General features: G+C 39.2%; 1 protein-coding gene, 1 long non-coding RNA gene and 1 pseudogene across 18 annotated transcripts in view; 1 reads left to right on the top strand and 2 right to left on the bottom strand.

Moving 5' to 3' along the window:
- Positions 1–17,709, top strand: part of POLE2 (DNA polymerase epsilon 2, accessory subunit) — a 39,975-nt gene that overhangs the window by 2,862 nt on the left and 19,404 nt on the right. For 6 of the 17 annotated variants that reach the window (XM_023753064.1, XM_023753059.1, XM_023753055.1 and 3 more), the window contains exons 2-10: positions 815–915; positions 4,338–4,413; positions 6,154–6,231; positions 6,323–6,416; positions 10,918–10,992; positions 12,801–12,884; positions 13,945–14,001; positions 14,457–14,505; positions 15,130–15,202. In XM_023753064.1, coding sequence (XP_023608832.1) covers positions 4,349–4,413; positions 6,154–6,231; positions 6,323–6,416; positions 10,918–10,992; positions 12,801–12,884; positions 13,945–14,001; positions 14,457–14,505; positions 15,130–15,202 — 575 coding nt within the window. In that variant the 5' untranslated portion in view covers positions 815–915; positions 4,338–4,348. Of the gene's footprint in view, positions 1–814; positions 916–4,337; positions 4,451–6,153; positions 6,232–6,322; positions 6,417–10,554; positions 10,700–10,917; positions 10,993–12,800; positions 12,885–13,944; positions 14,002–14,456; positions 14,506–15,129; positions 15,203–17,709 lie in introns of those variants that run through there. The other 11 variants (XM_023753068.1, XM_023753069.1, XM_023753066.1 and 8 more) reach the window with 11 other exon arrangements.
- On the bottom strand, positions 9,080–9,658 carry LOC102442445 (annotated as a pseudogene).
- On the bottom strand, positions 13,475–16,929 carry LOC111825812. Its single transcript, XR_002828979.1, has 3 exons — positions 16,530–16,929; positions 15,411–15,479; positions 13,475–13,573 (listed from the first exon to the last, which is right to left on the bottom strand). It is a non-coding gene; the product is annotated as an uncharacterized LOC111825812 (long non-coding RNA).

Genomic DNA, 17,709 nt, shown 5'->3' with positions numbered 1-17,709 from the left:
TTTTCTTTGTCTCCAGGGCCACAGGGGCTGACGCCTGGGACCAAGGGGCTGACGGCTTTTCTCCATCTCCCAGGTGGCAGGCTTTTCTCTGTCTCCTGGGCTGCAGCTGTAGGCGCTGGCACCCGGGACCGCAGGCAGGCGGCTTTGCCTGGGCCCGGCTTTGTTGGGAAGGATATCCTGAAGGTCGTCTGGAAGACTGCCAGTCTAATTAACATACTACCCTTTTATTAGTATAGATTTTTAGAGAGAGAGGAAGGGAGAAGGAGAGAGAGATAGAAACATCAATGAGAGAGGAACATCATCAATCGGCTGCCTGCTGCACACCTCCTACTGGGGATCAAGCCTGCAACCCAGGCATATGCCCTGACCAGGAATCAAACCGGCAACCTCTTGGTTCCTGGGTCAACGCTTAACTGCTGAGCAGCACTGGCTGGGCTAGGAAGGGTTCTTAAAAGGAGGATGTGATTTGGGGCTTTAAGAACAGTTAGGTTGGGACTCTCCTCACGTGGGAGTTTGTGCTGTGAGATTCTTTCCTCTCTCCACATGGGAGTCTGTACTTGTTCTTCAATAAATGTCCACCTTTGCTATATAATAAATAAATAAATAAATAAATAAATAAATAAATAAAGGTTATGTTGACAGGGGATAGAAGGAATAATTTGTTTAGAAAGTGCAGGAAAGGTGGGTACTCCTGCAGAGAGTGAGTGGATCTTAATTTCAATGCCATTTTGATGAGCGTTTGCTATTTTGTCATAAAACTTTTAGCCTTAATTACCAATGACCTGCCTCATCTTTTCTTTCCATCTCTTATCAGTGACGCTATTAAGTACCTCACAGAAGCTCTTCAGTCTATCAGTGAAGTAGAGCTTGAAGATGCACTGGAAAAGATCATTGATGCAGTTGAAAAGCAACCCTGTAAGTAACATTCTGATAGCTCTTAAATTGTTAGTATACTTCTATATCCTTAACAGACTTAGAGATTTGAGTAGAAGTTGAGGATTCAGTATGAAGATGTCCCAGCCTTATGGGACATACCCCTGGTAGCACTTCTTCCCAAGGGGTAACTTCTAGTTCCTTTGGAACCTCAGTGCATTCCCCAGAGACTCTTACAGTTCTTCCCCGTCATAGAGCTGTCGCCTCCATATTTCTGCACTTAACTTCTGATTTTGATCTGATCCTTTAGGGTCACTTTTGTCTCGCTGCAGGCCTATAACTTTGTCTTACTTAAGTACCCCTAAATGTTGGGGGTAGGGGAAAAAGTGAGCCAGGCTAACTCCCTTCTTGCTTCAGCCTTTCTTCAGGGATCTTTTCGTTAAGTACTTAACTTTTTGCCACAAGTATAGGCCTACAAAGGAGAAATGCTCTTCTAAAAAAAAAAAAAAAAGTTCACTGTTTCTGGAGCACTGAAGGAGAGAAGAGGATGTAGCTTGCTCTCATATGGTGGATAGATGTCAGTTTCTTAATTAAAAAGGAAGAAACATGTTCTATGCTATAGGAGAAATTACTGTATATCTCATTTTCACTTCTAAAGGTAGATTTTTTTAAAAATCTTATTTTGTTTTTTCCATCCCCTCTTCAACCCTCTTCCCTCTTTCCCTACCCCACCATCACTACACTGTTGTCCATGTCCATGAGTTCTCCTTTTTTTTCCTTTTTTGCTCAATCCCTCTAACCCTACAGCACCTGACCACTACCACCACCAGAGCTGTCTCTTGCTCTCTATCTATAAGTCAGTCTCTATTTTGCTTGATAGTTCACTTTGTTCATTAAATTTCACATATGAGTGAAATCATATGGTACTTGTCTTTCTCTGACTGGTGTATTTCACTTAGCATAATGTTCTCCAGGTCCATCCATGCTATTGCAAAGGGTAACTTTTTTTTCCTTTTTACAGCAGAGTAGTATTCCATTGTGTAAGTGTACCACAGCTTTTTTATCCACTCATCTACTTATGGGCACTTGGGCTGCTTCCAAATCTTGGCTATCCTATATAATAAAAGAGAATCATGTAAATTGACTGTCCCTCCACTACACTCACCAGCCAATCAGGAGCGAGTATGCAAATTAACCAACAAAGATGGCGGATTAATTTGCATACACAAGCACTGGGCGGAGAGCAGAGCGGGAGAGCCGGCAGCTTGGGGGAACGTGGCTCCCTCGGTTGCTCCACCAAGCCGCTGGGCGGAGAGCAGAGTGGGAGAGCCGGCAGAGAGTGGAGCGGCTTGGGGAACTTGGCTCCCCAAGCCGCCAGACGGAGAGCAGAGAGGGAGAGCTGGCGGCTTGGAGGACTTGGCAGAGTGGGAGGCCATGGGATGGAGACAGAGCAGGAAGGGAAAACCAAGGGCATGGGGAGCACCAGGAATTCTGGGAATAGTAGTTCTGGTAGCAGCCCCAGGACCAGAAGCGGAAGCCGAGAGTGTGGGGAGCACCAGGACTGCTGGGAATCATAGTTCTGGTGGCAGATGGATCTCCTAGACACTAGAGCAAAGTGAGCCTGGAGCAAGTTACTGCTGTGGTGGGGGATGGAGGGAAAGCAAAGGTGAGAGACATAAGTAAAATCAGAGTGTCTAGGAAAAATTAAAGGGAAGGTATCCTAAAAATTCCAGGAAATCTCCACCAATGAAACAAAGAAAAAAAAATGCCTCTATTATTCTTTGAGCAACAAACCAAACTGGGTTAGGGGGGGTCTCGGACAATTCGCTCATATGATTGCAAATACAGACAGAAACTCCTGGATTGGAGAGGGCTCCCCTGAGGCTCCCAGATTGCAGAGAGTGCAGGTCGGCCTGAGGAACCCACCCCCAGTGCACAAATCTTCGTGCACCGGGCCCCTAGTTGTAAATAACACTGCAATTCCCAGAAGTAGGATCACTGGGTTATAAGGCAGTTCCATTTTTTTTTTTCCTTCAGGTAATTCCATACTGCTTTCCACAGTGCCTGTACCAATCTGCATTCCCACCAACAGTGCTCAAGGGTTCACTTTTCTCCACACCCTTGCCAACACTTGTTTGTTGACTTATTGATGACTAGAGGCCCGATGCACGAAATTCGTGCAAGAGTAGGCTTTCCTTCCCTCAGCTGCCGGCACTGGCTTCCCTCTGGCACCTGGGACTGGGCTTCCCTCCGGCCGCCGGCAGGCACCTGGGACCCGGGCTTCCCTCACAGGCCCGGCTTCGTCCAGAAGGTCGTCTGGAAGGACGTTCGGAAGGACATCTGGTCTAATTAGCATATTACGCTTTATTATTATAGATTGCATTTCTGACAGTTGTGAGGTGATATTTCATTGTAGTTTTAATTTGCATTTCTCTGATGATTAGTGACTTTGAGCACCTGTATGTCCTCTTTTGAGAAGTGTCTATTCAGGTCTTTTGCCCATTGTAATTGAAATATTTGTGTGTGTGTGTGTGTGTGTGTGTGTTTGGTGTTGAGTTTTATAAGTTCTTTATAAATTTTGGATATTAACCCCTTATCAGATGTATCGTTGGAGAATATGTTCTCCCATTCAGTGGGTTGTCTTTTCATTTTGTTGATGGTTTCCTTTGCTGTGCAAAAACTCTTTAGTTTGATGTAGTCTATTTGTTTATTTTTTTTGTTTATTTTTTTCTTTTGTTTCCACTGCCCAAGGAGATATATTAGAAAAAATACTGCTATGAGAAATGTTTGAGATTTTACTGTAAAGGCAGAATTTTAAATATAATTTTGCTTTCAAAAATTATTTACAGTTTGAAAATTCAGAAAATGGTTATATTTTAAAAATTGGTATTTGTAAAATTAAGATGGCACATGGTATTTTGCCTGAGAACATACCAAAGTGGTTAAGGACACCCAGTGTAGAATCAGGCTTCAGTTTGTGTTGCTGTTCTAGTTATGCTGTTGGTCAGGTTGTTCAACCTCTCAAAGTTGCACTTTCCTCATCTGTAAGATATGGGCATATGGACATTAATCTTATAGAATATCTCTCTAATAGGAGAATGCTTATATAGTACTGAGCATAGTGCCAAACACACATTTACTAAGGGCTTAATAAGTGGTAGCTGTTATTGTTATTATTGTTATCATGGCTACTAAAATATAGCACTTGTGATAAAAAGTTATACTAATATGAAGTTATTAAACCTAGGAGCTTACAATATTACTAAACAACATTTACAACAGTAAGATACAGTTAAGGTATTTAAATTGTGACTTTTGTTAATGTTCTGACCTAATACTTTTTTTCCTCCTGAAAACTGTGTAATGAGAACCTCTGCATTAGTGTCTGCAGATTATTTGTAGGAAAAAAGCAATCTGTGGGAAGAACTAATTTTTAAAACTTGACTTTGAAATTCTTTTTTCAGTGTCATCCAACATGATTGAACGATCTGTAGTGGAGGCAGCAGTCCAGGAATGCAGTCAGTCGGTAGATGAAACTATGTATGTGGAAAAAATGAACTTTTCCCCAATGTTGGAGGTGCTTTCTAAAAATTATTTTCTTGGGGAAATTAATTAGTGGTCAACAATTCTGTAGTGGTTATTTCCTAGTGTTTCCTTTAAAGTGATAGTCTGCATTAAAACCTCATTATCAAACAACTCGTCTTTACTATTTTTTCCTAGGATTTGAGGTAATCGTGTTGTTTGTATCATGACCATTTTTACCTCTTATCCAATGTTATATTCTGTAGGTTATGAATGAATTGAATTGAATATTCAAAAGTATAACTGACTTTAGCTCTCAGGAAAGTACTGAACCTAGAGAAGTTCAAAGACTTAACATGGGTCACATGGTGGATGGCAAATGAGGTAGAACCTCAGTTTTATGACTGTCCCCATCTCGTGCTACTAGAGCTTAGGAATTTACATGGCAGTCATTTTCATGGGTTTTATTTCCCTGAGTGGCCCTCTTTCTTTCCTCCTTTTGAATGTGATACTTCTTTGCAAATTCACAAGGTTTAACTGAGAGAAAAACATCTGGGTTTTAACTTTAACAATTTTTTTCTATTCGGGGCAATGAGATCATTGAAAGGACTCATTACTCTTATTTTGGTCAGTCGTTTTAGTTTCCTATCAGAACAAAGAGCTGCTAAAACAATAGAGAAATCGTGGAATTTTAACTTTATCCTTGGAAATTCATTATTTAAAGTACTAGAGTACAGTGACGTGCTCTTAAAGCCATCAATTAAAATTTTAAATGATTGTTTAGAAGTGTAAGGATGATAATCATAAAATAGGCATTAAAGTTACCAGTTATTTCTGTCTAGCTGTTTATATGCTCTAGTCAGCCAATGTAGAGGTCCAGTGGGGACTGAATGGTAAATAATCTTTGTAACTTCAATTGTCAGAAAGTCATCGTATAGCACGAGAGAGGCTCTCATTTCTCTAGATGGAGAAATGCCATAATGAGTTCAATAACTTGTCAAGATTGATCCACTAGAACATAGTGGAGCTGTGCTTGCATTCTAGGTTTTCCTCAAGTCCAGGATTCTCTGCTACTCTATACTTAGTGCTACCACCATGGTAGCATGAACATTTTTTTACCGTTTTCAATTTTGGAGATAAACAGATATCATTTTAGGGAAGATTTTTTTTTTGTTGGAATATTTATGCAATAGTGCTATGACTTTTTTTTTTAAACCTCTTTCAAACATGTTTATGTTGTTAACATAATATAAGTACCTGAAAGTAAAATTATTTTGTTCATTTTCCTTCTCTAATTGTATGTCTCAAAGATGTGGCCAGAAATTGGGGGAGTTCCTTTTCTATTTTACATCTTTTTCTGGAATACTTTTGCATAATTTTGAATAAAAAATTATTGAAAATTAATCATATCCTTTAATAATATTGTAGCTCATAAAAGTAGTTCATAGGGGAAAATTTTTTCAGATGTGACTATTTTATACATAAATGTTCTTTTTCAACATGTAACAGTCCTAATTAGAAGTTAACCCGACTAAGTTTTTTTCTTTGCTTGAGAATATTGGCAGTGCTTTCTTGTGTTTAGAGAGGAAAATGCACAAGCTAACCTTTGACTCTGTATTTTTTGACAGTATAAGATATTGTGTGTATGACCTGTAAAAAGTATATATGTATGTAAGATTATTATGCAAGTTTTCATGTTCATCTAAAATGCTTATGTTTTAGTAAATCAGGTCTATGTTTTTGTGGGATGTTTTTCAGAGAACATATTTTCAATATCATAGGAGCATTTGATATTCCACGCTTTGTGTACAATTCAGAAAGAAAAAAATTTCTTCCGTAAGTATTCCATCCATTGACTTTAAACAATTTCCAAATGTACATTATTTTCAGAAGTCTTGAGTAGGGATTCCTTTTTTTTTTTTTATAGTCTATTAATGACCAATCACCCTAAACCAAATTTATTTGGAACAGCAAGAGATAAAGCAGAGCTGTTTCGTGAACGCTACACCATTTTACACCAGGTAAGTTGGTGGAGAAAGACACTGTTTCAGCTTAGGTAAGACTTGAGGATAATAAAAGGATGGAATTTTGTAGTCTAAAGTTTGTCATTCATTACATTTATTGGGCTCCCTATGTTTGAGACCTTGTAAGGGATACAGAAATAAAAAAGATACCTTAGCAATCATGATGATGATAAAAATAGTAGCTAACTGCCCTAACCGGTTTGGCTCAGTGGATAGAGCATCAGCCTGTGGACTCAAGGGTCCCAGGTTTGATTCCGGTCAAGGGCATGTGCCTTGGTTGCGGGCACATTCCCAGTAGGGAGTGTGCAGGAGGCAGCTGATTGATGTTTCTAACTCTCTATCCCTCTCCCTTCCTCTCTGTAAAAAAATCAAATCAATAAAATATATATTTTTAAAAATAGTAGCTAACATTTATTACATGTGTTGTTTTTTAATTAATTTCAGAGAGGAAAGGAGATGGGGAGAGAGATAGAAACATCAATGAGAGAGAATCATTGATCGGCTGCCTCCTGCACCCCCGCTACTGGGGATCGAGCCTGCAACCAAGACATGTGCCCTACTAGAATCAAACCCTGGACCTTTCAGTCCACAGTCTGATGCTCTATTGGCTGAACCAAACCAGCTAGGGCTATTATATGTTTTTGATATGCTAGGCACTGTTTATCACTTTATAGACATTATTTACCTTATTTAATCATCATAATATCAATGTATAAATGCTATTATTCCCATTTTACAAATGAGGAAACTGAGATCTAGAGAAGTTTAGAAACGTGCCCAAATATGACATCTAGGAAGTAGAGACAAGGTTTTAATCCAGTTAGTCTAATTCTGGAGCCCAACCTTTGCCTGATATAGTCTAGTATATCAGCTTCAAGCAGCTTGTAGTCTATGAAGTTAAAGACATTCGCACAAATAAAATATAAAGTACAATTTTATACTTGCTATAAAAGAGATTCAAATAAAATGCATTCAATGGAAAAACCAGGGAAGGCTTCAAGGAAGCTATGGCACTTGACATGGACATTGATTGTTTTGCTCTTGTGGCATTGGGGGAAAGGTAGTAGTGGTAACAGTGTGAACAGAGGCACAGCAAAAGTTAAAAATGGACTCTGCCACTTTGTGTGGGGAGGAAGGCTCATGAAGAGGAGCATTATGGGATAACTTTGGAAAGGTACTTGGGAGCCAAATTGTGGGAGTGCCTTGGATGGCACTCGGGAGTTAGGACTCTGTCCTCTTGGTACAAGGAGCCTTGGAATACCAGAGAGAGAGACTCAATCTCAGCTTCCTTTACCAGCAGATTTTAGGGTGAGTTAGAGGGTAAGAGGAGACTCACAAGAGCTTGTGGTATTAGTCCTGGCATAAAAGATAGCCAGGATGAAGGAAATGGTGAGTGGAGTAGACAGAGGGGATAGCACTGGGGCAGTGAAAGCCATACTTCATGGTGACTGGTTGGATGTGAAGGAGAAGGAAGAGAGTGAAGACTCAAAGATGGTTAAGGGTTTGAATCTGAGAGAGTAGGATGGTAGAATAATGGTAATATGTTAACAAATAGGAACAAGATAATGTTTGAAGAAGATGATGACAGGTTCTGTTTTAAACATTTGAGTTAAGGTTATAGTAGGGTATCAGGTAAAAGTTATGTCTGACTAAAGAAAGCCATCTGGGTAGAGAGAGATAAACGGTGCATCTGCTTGTAGTAATAGATGGACTATTTAGGTGTGAGATCCTGAGAGGAGAGGCAATAGAAAAGGAAAGAGGATAGAATTTGGGGGCCATGCTAGGATGGTGTTATAAGGCAGAAGCACAAAGTTTTAAGGAGAGAAATGGCAGCAGGCATAAGCAGTGAAAAGATTGAAGAGAATGAGCACTGAAGATGTCTGTTCTCTCCTGCTTCCATCACCTACATAATGTTCCAGGTTGATCTTCTTGAGATGGAGCTCTGATCATGTCATGACTTTGAACAGAATTCTTTCCAGGAAATCTACTGCCTATTGAATTAAATACAAATTATACTTAACTAGAGGCCCGGTGCAGGAAATTTGTGCGGGGGGGGGGGGGGGTCCCTCAGGCCCGCCTGCACCCTCTCCAATCTGGGACCCCCTAACTGCCCTCCCCTGCCGGCCTGGTCGCCCCAACTGCCCTCCACTCCCGGCCATTTTGTGGTGGCCATCTTGTGTGTTGGAGTGATGGTCAGTTTGCATATTACCTCTTTATGAGATAGGATACTTGAGATCTGTCACATGTTTTTGAACTAATCTCTACTTATCCTCTAATCATACTGTGCTAGAGCCAAAACTGAAGTTTGGAATTATTGTTTGTTTCTTCCTCTTTTCTGTGACTTTGCTTAGACTGTTCACTCCCTAGACAACTCTTCCTTCTTATCTCTGGTTGAAACCCTCCTACTTTGGGAAGGCTCTTCTCAAATTCCTCTTCTTTCCTGAGGCTCTTCTTGATCTCCAGTTTGTTGCAATGGTTTAAATCTCTGTTTTAAACCATTGGCTACTCAGTGTTTCCCCTCCGTCACTTACTAGAGTTGGCCCCACCTTGCATTTGGGGTGCTTATCCCTGTCATCAAACTGCAGGCTCCTTGTTTGTTTTCTCTGCCCCATCTGGCACAGTGCTTTTCACAGGGAAGATGCTTAGTAAATACATTTCTCTTTTTTTTTTCATGTGTCAGTACTTTTAATGTTGTATACATAAAATTATAGTAAAAAGACGACTATAAACAAGATGTAGCCCCTCCATTTCCATGGTCAGCTCACTGCATTACAGTAAACCAAGCTTATATTCCACCATCAAGTGTGGTTCTCCCATTAGTTCACTTTGTGATGGGTCATTAAGAATATCTTCAAATCCAATAGTCTCATCATTACCCCTCAAAATATCCAGTGAAAGGTTTGAGCTCGGAAGAAATGGAAGACGCTGAACCTGTTGCACTGCCTTGAATTCCATTTGCAATTTTAGTGGAGCAAAGAGACCCTGGATGTTTCTCAGTGTGGAAAAATTGATTTTATCTTGGTTGAGCTGGAAATTTTTTTCTGATAATTCAAGAGGATGACTGGGCAAAAGTTCATTTTTCACTCAAGAAAAATCTTTTCGAAGAAGATCATGACTTTCAAAAGGTCCACTTGCTGATAGCTCAGTAACTGGAATACTGTCCTTTAGCTGAGATCCAAGTCCTCTGGTATTCATCTTTAGCTCACTCTGCAAACAGCCTCTCAAGCCCAGTAGCGTCCCGTTTCTCTTTTTTTTTTTTTTTTTAAATTGTGTCTTCAAGCCTACTATATTCTTTTGGGTGTGTCACTAACCCTTTGAGTATTTTTTTCCTCATCTGTGAAATTAAAGCGTTACATTTTATTTTAGTCCATTCGCATTTTCATCACAGTTGCCTTCCTAAAAGCAAACCTGATTTCATCATTATTCTACTTCAAAATCTTTGTTTTCCATTGTCTATAAGATAAGCTTCTTGGTTTGGCATACAAAGTCTGTATTGTCAGGACTCTTTTATTAGAGGTTACAGAAATGCAAATTGACTAAAACAGAAAGAGGAATTTATTGGCTTGTATTATGGAGAAGTCTAGGGCTCCACCTGTATCAAGCATGACTGGATCCAGGTGCTCATACAATATCATAAGACATCTACCTCTATTCATCTCCCCGCAATTTTTAAATTTGATTTTACTTTCTAACAAGTTCTACCTATAAGGTGACAGAGATGGCTACTAGTAACCTTAGCAATAATCTCTTTTTGGCCCAGCTTGAGGCCCTTGCTTAATCCTGAGACAATCAATGGTCAAAGAGATGGAGTACTTTGATTCATTAGGCCTTGGTGGCCTGTCTATAGAAAGGGGAAGGGGCACCAACTCTACCTAAACTACATGGACCGACACTGGGGGAAGAAGGGTTTTCCAAACAGAGGCTCCAACTAATCTCTTGCCTTGTCTGACATTCTGCCTCGCGCATCTCAGGCTCTAACTGTACTAAACTTTGCAATAGTTCCTAAATACTCCTTTACTCTCATAACTCGTTCTTGTGACACACCCCTTCTTTTGCCTGAAGTGTCTTGTCTCAGCCTCCCTTTGATTCTTACTAGCAAAATCTTTATTTATTTATTTATTTTTTTATCATTTAGGATCTTGTTAAATGGCCCCTCTGCCAAGGGTCCTTTTTTGTGTTGTGACCTGTTGGCGCTACTTCTCTCTCACTAGCCCCATGCTCTGAGGATGACAACTTGGTTTGTTGTCTTCACATCCCTAGGCCGAGTGTGCTGCTGCCAGGTATACAATAGACCTTTCAATTTTTAAAAAATAATTTTATTTTTATTTTAAAAATTATATTTCTAGATTTCTACATTAAGTTATGTGGGTTTTCAAATTTGTTGAAAATAGATAACAAACATTAATTTAAGGACAGTGTTTTTTCAGGGCACTATTTTAATGAGTCTTAGTTTTAAATGTCTGCTTCAGTAATTCATGTGAATCTTTCTTTGTTATAGAGGACCCACAGACATGAATTATTTACTCCTCCAGTGATAGGTTCTCACCCTGATGAAAGCGGAAGCAAATTCCAGGTTAGAACATTATTCTAGTTATTTAGGGGGTGTAAGTATACAAATTTAATATTTACTGCTTATTATAATTTACTGAATTTTTAATGAAAATTAACCACTAGTAACTGTTTGACTAGCCAACTGACCTGTGCATGCCCACTGTTGATAAAGTCCATGAGTCCTGCAAATCTCTATTAAAAGCATTGACTTCCTTCTTTGAAGCAGGCCCTGGGATTGTGTAGCCCCCAGAGAGTCTCTGGCACCAAGACGGACCCCTAGTCCTCCCAGTCCATTTGCTATACACTACACTGGCTCTGTCCAACTCTCAGCATTACCCTTTGCCCTCACTCATACTCCAAAATACTGGTCCTTGCACAGCCCAGCCCTCTAGTGATCACCACACCCTTGTTCAACTAAAATGTACTCTATCAGTTGGAATGAAAACTTTATATGGCACTAAAGAACAACATTTATAGAATGAATGAGATGTCACAGACAGGCCACAGGGCTGTTGGGATCCAAGGAGCAGAGGTAAAAGGGAGAGTTTCCTTCATGTGTGCTCCTTCCACTTTTATACCTTGGAAAGTGATTACCAACCAGCACTCTCGCTTTTGTTCCAGCAACACAATCACTGTCAGCCTGTCTGTGGCTCTCTTTCTCTCTCCAGCACACAGAACCCTGCAGTGGGGATAATTCCTTGGCTGCTTGTGTCTGGGCTCTACCATTTCTGCAAGGTTCCAAATAGGTTCTGATGAATCTCTTTTAAGATTTATCAAATTCTCTGCCAAGTTAGATGAGAAACCATGATGATGAGTAGTCTCATTGATACTAAAACCATAATACTAGAGCATGCTCAAATTAATGCTTGATGGCAGCACCGTAGGACAAGACATTTATAGTATTTGATAGTTTCTGCTTTTAACTTTTATTAAGAGAAAAACATATAGTTTGTTTTTGGAAATTTATATTATGTATATTTCTCAAATATAAATATATATGAGAATAAATATATTTATATTTGTATAACACATATATATTTATGGTCTCCTATGGCAACTTTGATATCCACAGTCCGGAAGCAATATTTCTCCTCTCCACCAAAGTAACTTTAAGGCTTAGCTAAATAATTTATTTTTCTTTCCAGTCTTTCCAAGCTATTTAATTTTATATCCTTGGTGGTAAGTTCCCTATTTGAACTACACTTATAATACCTATATGGTGGTCTCCCTTTAGAGACTGCAAAATGGTGTCCTCAGGAATCCTTTCTTGCAGCTTTGTATCCCTGTGTTGCTTATTTGCTTGATCAATTGATTGAGTGATTGATTTATTTTATGTGAATTGCAATGTTTTTCCCAGTTTTTAAAATTTATTTTTATTTTCTTAACTGTCTTTTTGAAGAATCTAAGTCCTTAATTTTGTTGAAGTCCAACTAACAATATTTTTTTATTGGATATTTTTGGTATTGTGTCTAAGAAATTTTTACCGAATCCAGTTTTTAGGTTTCAGGTCTGATATACTTTTATTTATTTATTTTATATCTTTTTCTTTAGATATATCTTTAAGTATTTCAATTTTTAAAAACTATTTTAAATGTACATTATACTCCTGTGTTGCTTTAGGTTCATGTTTTTTAAGAACTCCAATTGTTGTTCCACTTATTAATACCTTCATTGGTTGATTCCTGTATGTGCCCTAACTGGGGATTGAACCCACAACCTTGGCACATCAAGATGATACTCTAACCAACTGAGCTACACAGCCAGGGCAAAAATTCGTTTCTTAAAAGAATATATTTTCAATCTTTAAGAATTTATTTTGTTTTATTTTAGCTTAAAACAATAGAAACCCTATTGGGCAATACAACCAAAATTGGAGATGTAATTGTTCTTGGAATGATAACACAGTTAAAAGAGGTAAGTTAAACTTAATAAGCATCATACTTTTATGTGCACCCTTCAGATTAATGAAATGTCAGTTACATATAGCATCTCTACAGAGGTACAGGAGCATAGTCTTTTTAAAAATATATATTTTTTTATTGTTTTTAGAGAGGAAAGGAGAGGGAGAGAGAGATAGAAACATTAATGATGAGAGAGAATCATTGATCGGCTGCCTCCTGCACACCCCACACTGGGGATCGAGCCCACAACCTGGGCATGTGCCCTGACTGGGAATCGAACCATTACCTTCTGGTTCATGGGTCAACACTCATGAGGCACACCTGCTGGGCAGGAGCACAGTCTTCATTGATGGTTCATACCTCAGTCACCAAGTAGCCTTTTCATCTGTATTTGGTTTCCTGGGAGACACCTGGAAGGAGTGTCTTCTACAGGCTACCAGATAGTCTGCAGTTAGTCTCCCAGTGACCTCTGGTTGCACTGAGCGTACTGAATTTCTGACAAACAAAGCTGCAGACCATATCCTGGTCTCTTGGAGACACTGTTGACTCTCTTAGGTGAAGGCACCTGGTGAGGTCCAATGGCAGCCAGCAAGTGTCCTCTTACCATCTCTTGATCTTCAGTGGTCATTCTTTAAGTATCTAGGAGTCTGAGTCTCAATTAAGTGGTTTGTCTGACGTCACCAGATTAGTAAATGGCAAAGCCTAGACTAGGAATTGTTGATTTTTTAAAAAATATATTTTTATTGATTTCAGAGAGGAAGGGGGAGGGAAAGAGAGAGAGAAACATCAATGATGAGAGAGAATCATTGATCAGCTGCCTCCTGCACGCCCCCTACTGGGGATCGAGCCCGCAACCCGGGCATGTGCCCTTGACCAGAATCGAACCCGGGACTCTTCAGTCCACAGGCCGACGCTCTAGCCACTGAGCCAAACCAGCTAGGGCAGGAATTGTTGATTTTTTTAAGTATACTATACTCCCTACTAAATTCTGTTGTCAAAATTGTCAGTATTTTAATTATTTTATTATTGTATTCATTTTTACATAATTGTGGACATATGTCTTTTGTTTTTAGGGAAAATTTTTTCTGGAAGATCCGACGGGCACAGTACAACTGGATCTTAGTAAAGCTATATCCTTCACTTTTATTTTCTTAAACCTATATCCTTCTCTTTTATTTTTTTAAATCTTCAAGTTAGGGAAATTGATTATATATCATTCCCAAATTTAGCTATTTGGTTTCCTGGTGTAACTTTCATATGGTGGTGGTGCAGGAATTTACTGTAGAAACACAATCCTAAATAGAGATAAAAAAAACTACTTCCCTCTTATCTGGAGTGTCCAGACAAATCACTGAGGGAGTTAATAACATGCCAAGAATGATTTATACTGTCAATATTACCAGGCTACGTCCTAGAATCAGACATAGCTACATTTCAACCTAAAATTTTTTAAGGTGTGATCTAGCCATAGTTTCAAATATTAAGTCTTTAATTATTATTTAGAAGTCCTGTCGGGCCCAAAATGTGTGTTGACTATCACTACCTCAAGCATAGAAATAAAATTATTTTCCTCAACTGTGTGTACCAGTTCCATAGTGGTTTATACACAGAGTCATGCTTTGTCTTAGCAGAAGGTAAGTCAGTATTCATCATTCTACAGTAAAACCATTTCTACATTGTTTAAAATACGTTAACATGGTATAATTTGGGAGAATAGCAATTATAAAAGCATACTTTTGACAACTTAAAATGACTCTCAGTCTGCTAATTGGCACGGGTTTCTTTTTGGGTTGATAAAAGCAGTCTGAAATCAGTGGTGATGGTTATACAACTTGTGAATATACTAAAATTTTTACTTTATATACTTTTAAAGGTGGATTGTATGATATGTGAGTTATATCAATAAAGTTGAAAAAAACAGATTTTACATAGGGTCATAAGATAAAAGATTTCCTAATCAGGGTACCTTATCTCTCTTTATTGACACATGCATTGTGAGTAAAATGAAATGTTTCAATTCTGAATCTATTTCTATTTCATGAGGGTTTTTTGTTTGTTTGTTTGTTTGTTTTAATAGAACTGAGACTGTCTCTGGATCTGAAGTTGTTTTCTAGCTCAGTGGGACTGGCAACTTCTGCAGTTAGTTGACAAGGGATGAGATGACAGCCTAGTATTACTGCTTTGTGTTCTATAGTTTTGTCCTTTCAAACAAGAAGAATTGGACAAATGAAAGTGATTTTTGACTTATGTTTTTTCAGGTTGGTTTGAAGATCAAGTGTTTCATGTCAATGCCTTTGGATTTCCACCCACTGAGCCCTCTAGCACTACTAGGTATAAACATGTTTGACTTAAACTCTAGGAATTTTGTAATGCTGACAGTAATGAATGTTAGATATATCATATCTCGGTTATTACAAGGCCTCAGGCTTTGTGTCAGAACTCAAAGAGCAATGGAAAATTAGAGTTAGAAGACTGGGTAGTATATGTAACTGAAAACTAGTGGATTGACTCCAGATCAGTTGCAAAAGCATTTCCATACTTGTCTTTAACTGGAAAAGATTGCCAGTTGAACTGTCGTACTTGTCTGTAGGGTAGATGAGAAGTTCAACTGAGATAAGAGATAGGAAAAACACTTAGGAGAATATAATTGCCATCCTATATAATAAAAGCCCAGCAACCATAACGGCAGAACGACCGCTCGACCAGTCACTATGAGGTGCTGACCACCTCTTGGTCCCTTTCCCTGGCCGGCAGGCTCTGATTGCCAATAACGAATGGGGACCCGGAGTGGGTGGCAGGGGATGTGGGCAGTGCCAGGCTAAGACCCCCCACCCTGCCTGTCGCCCCACACACAGAGGGCAACCGGTGGCAGCGGTGGCGGCGGCAGCGGCGGTGGGGCCGGTGAGCGGCCGACCTCTTGGTCCTTCCCCCAGGGCCTTCAGGCTCCCACCACTGGGTGTGAAATGGGTGGGTGGCTGCAGAGGGCAGGGCCAGCTGCCAGCAGCCTGGGAAGATGGCCCTGATCGCAGGCTGGGCCTAGGGACCGTACTCACACACGATTTTGTGCGCCGGGCCTCTAGTGATAATATAAAATTCTTGTTTTTATATTCTACTGAGTGAAAGTTACAAGAGGCAGCTTCTGTAGTTCTTTAATATAAGTGAAAGCACCATAATATTAGAGTTATTCCAAAAGGGCCTTCTCTGAGAGGAGTGAGTTCCTATCATTTGAGCTATTTGAGCAGAGGCTGACTGATGGTATAAAAGTATAGCTGGTGGGTTGTGGGTTGAACGTTGTCTACAGACCTTTCTTTCCCCTTTGAGATGTTAAAGCACATTTTGAGTTAGTTCCAGTGTTTAAAAATAGATTCCTCATAAAAGTCTAGATTTCTGAGTTCTCTTGAACCATCAGATCTGAGAACATGGTGCCTGAATTCTCACCTAGCTACAGCCCTACTGCAGGTTATATGTGTGCACCCTAGCTCGTTCCTAGTCAGCCTCAGCTGGCGGCTACTTTGATATCTGTGTTTCCGCCTTGAAGCCTTGCCAGCATTTGAGTTTGCTACCTCTGGGGGAATTAAAGTTGCATTCTAACTTTAGAATCTATTGTAATGATAAAGATTTAAAGGAGTGTGAGGATTAAGATTTTAGTTCTACATACCTGTATCAATTCAGGTGCAGAGGCCATGTCTCCTGGCTGGGGGTCACTGGCAGGGCAGCCTTTGCAGTTCAGCCCCTCTTCCTTTGAAGTAATGCTGGTCACACTAAGGAGAACACAAGCCCTCATCAAGCCAGCTCTCTTTTAAGTGAATGTTTTTAATGCTAGTTTGTGGCTTTTTACAACCTGGTAGGGTTTCCTTGAAATACATTTCAATCAAAATTGCTGTCTTGGTGTTTTAGTTTCATACAAGCTTCAAAATTACTACTTGAGAATGAGAGGTATAATTAAGGAAGCTGGCCTTGAGAATTACCATTTGTTTCAATTTAGCAAAGAGATTATCATTGTAATGTCTCAAATAACATTCCATTTAAATTATGCCATTTTCTCCTAAATTGAACTGTTCTCTGTGTTTAGTACACCAAAGACTAGTATGAGTTGTCATAAAGTACATTAAAATGAAATAATCATTTTATTCCTGTTAGGATTATAAATTACTTTTCTCTTTAAACACCTTCCAAATAAAACTCTGGTGGTAGTCTGTGGATTCAGTAACAGTTATTTTATTAAGTATTTTTTTATGTGCAAATAAGCACAAATAATGGTCCTGTCCCAAAAGGATTTATAGTAACCTAATGCCTTCCCACCATTGCACAGTATATCATATAGGTTTGTTATCCTAGAATTTCTAGAATATTTCTTTCTTTTCAAATTTGACAACTTAGGATAATATGTACTGTCAGGCCTTCCTCTTGATCCTGTACTTGCACCTTATATTTCATGAACCATGGACAGATGATGTTAGTAAGTTTTGTCTGAGCTTTAATTTCTGAAGAATCAGTTTAATAGGTATTTCTTTCTGTGATGCTCTGGCTTATGCTTGGGTATATATTAAATTGAAGTCAGCATACAATTGTATCAACTTACTGCATTCCTCTGATAACTGCTAGATTATAACTGTAAGGTCATTCCTTTGAAAATGCCAAGTATAACTGGTGGCAACAGTAACAGCTACCATGTCTGAGTGCTCACGGTGTACTAAGGGCTAGTTCTAGTATACCTCCAAATTTTCACTATTCTGGAATGTAGGCTAGCCTTTGTAGATATTCTTACCCCTTAGGACAAATTAGAAGTAAAATTGTTTGGTCAAATAATTAGTACTCTTTTTGAGCACTTTGATTAG

This window comes from Myotis lucifugus, unplaced genomic scaffold, assembly GCF_000147115.1.
Source record: "Myotis lucifugus unplaced genomic scaffold, Myoluc2.0 scaffold_41, whole genome shotgun sequence".
Classification (NCBI taxonomy): Eukaryota; Metazoa; Chordata; class Mammalia; order Chiroptera; family Vespertilionidae; genus Myotis; species Myotis lucifugus.
Note: the sequence above shows the minus strand (reverse complement) of the source record. Positions and strands in the feature narration are given on the sequence as shown.